At 41.6% G+C, this 1,000-nt stretch overlaps 1 protein-coding gene across 1 annotated transcript in view; it reads left to right on the forward strand.

The window, feature by feature from the left end:
- LOC117943420 (inter-alpha-trypsin inhibitor heavy chain H3-like) overlaps positions 1 to 1,000 on the forward strand; it is a 21,763-nt gene that overhangs the window by 8,368 nt on the left and 12,395 nt on the right. The window contains exons 8-9 of the mRNA XM_034869533.1: positions 1 to 169; positions 254 to 399. Coding sequence (XP_034725424.1) covers positions 1 to 169; positions 254 to 399 — 315 coding nt within the window. The remainder of the gene's footprint in view (positions 170 to 253; positions 400 to 1,000) is intronic.

Genomic DNA, 1,000 nt, shown 5'->3' on the forward strand with positions numbered 1-1,000 from the left:
ACCCGAATAGCATTAATCCACATCTTGAACGACCTGGCAGAGGAGGACCACTTTGGTCTTATCACCTTTGATAGCAGCGTTTTTCACTGGAAACGAGAACTTGTTCAGGCCAACAAGAAAAACCTGGAGAGTGCTAAGACATTTGCACAGAATATTAGAGAGAGAGGAGGTGTGATTTTTAATAAACATTTCATGAATTTATGCGGGTATTGTAGCAATGGCAGCAACGAAACATAGTTTCATTCCATTTTAGCCACAGACATTAACGCAGCAGTGTTGGAAGGATCACGTATGCTAAATGCACATCCCAGAGAAGGTTCAGCGTCTATCGTCATACTTCTCACCGATGGAGACCCAACCTCAGGTTACAAAAAAACACACATGCACACAAATGTGAGATAATAGATATAGAGTCATAGATTCTAATAGATTTCTTTTTGTGACGCCATCACAAACTGCCGTGAGACTGGGTTGCTTCTGCAACACAGAATGAAGTTCATTTTTTAAAATTATGGTCTCGTTGATTTTAAAATTGATGGTAAAGCAGGGGGTGTTTTAGGGCGTGGCTATGATGTGATTGACAGTCTACTGCCTGTCAGTCATGACAGCGGTACAGTAAAGCTTATCCATGGCACATGAACTTAAAACCTAGCAAAGCTAAATATTACCTCAAATTATGTAGAATAGCTTTCAGCAGCAGTTGCATCCAGATTGCCAGTGAAAGTGTGTAACGTAACGTGGAGTTTAAATTAAGCAGTGTTGTCAACTCTCAGATAACGTCACAGTCAGATACCGCCCAAAAGTCTATGGCTACTCACTCCTCCTTCTCGTCTTAAACCGTCACATCCGCAACCAGGATGGCTGCTCAACGACTTATAGCAGATCTCCACACATTCTCTGGCCATTAATATTAACAGTCTATGGTAACAAGTAAGGTTATTTTAGAGCGTACGTACCAGTACCATTTCGAACCTTTGCAGCCTTTTGCACTCCATCACTC

Source organism: Etheostoma cragini, chromosome 4 (genome assembly GCF_013103735.1).
Source record: "Etheostoma cragini isolate CJK2018 chromosome 4, CSU_Ecrag_1.0, whole genome shotgun sequence".
Taxonomy (NCBI): domain Eukaryota; kingdom Metazoa; phylum Chordata; class Actinopteri; order Perciformes; family Percidae; genus Etheostoma; species Etheostoma cragini.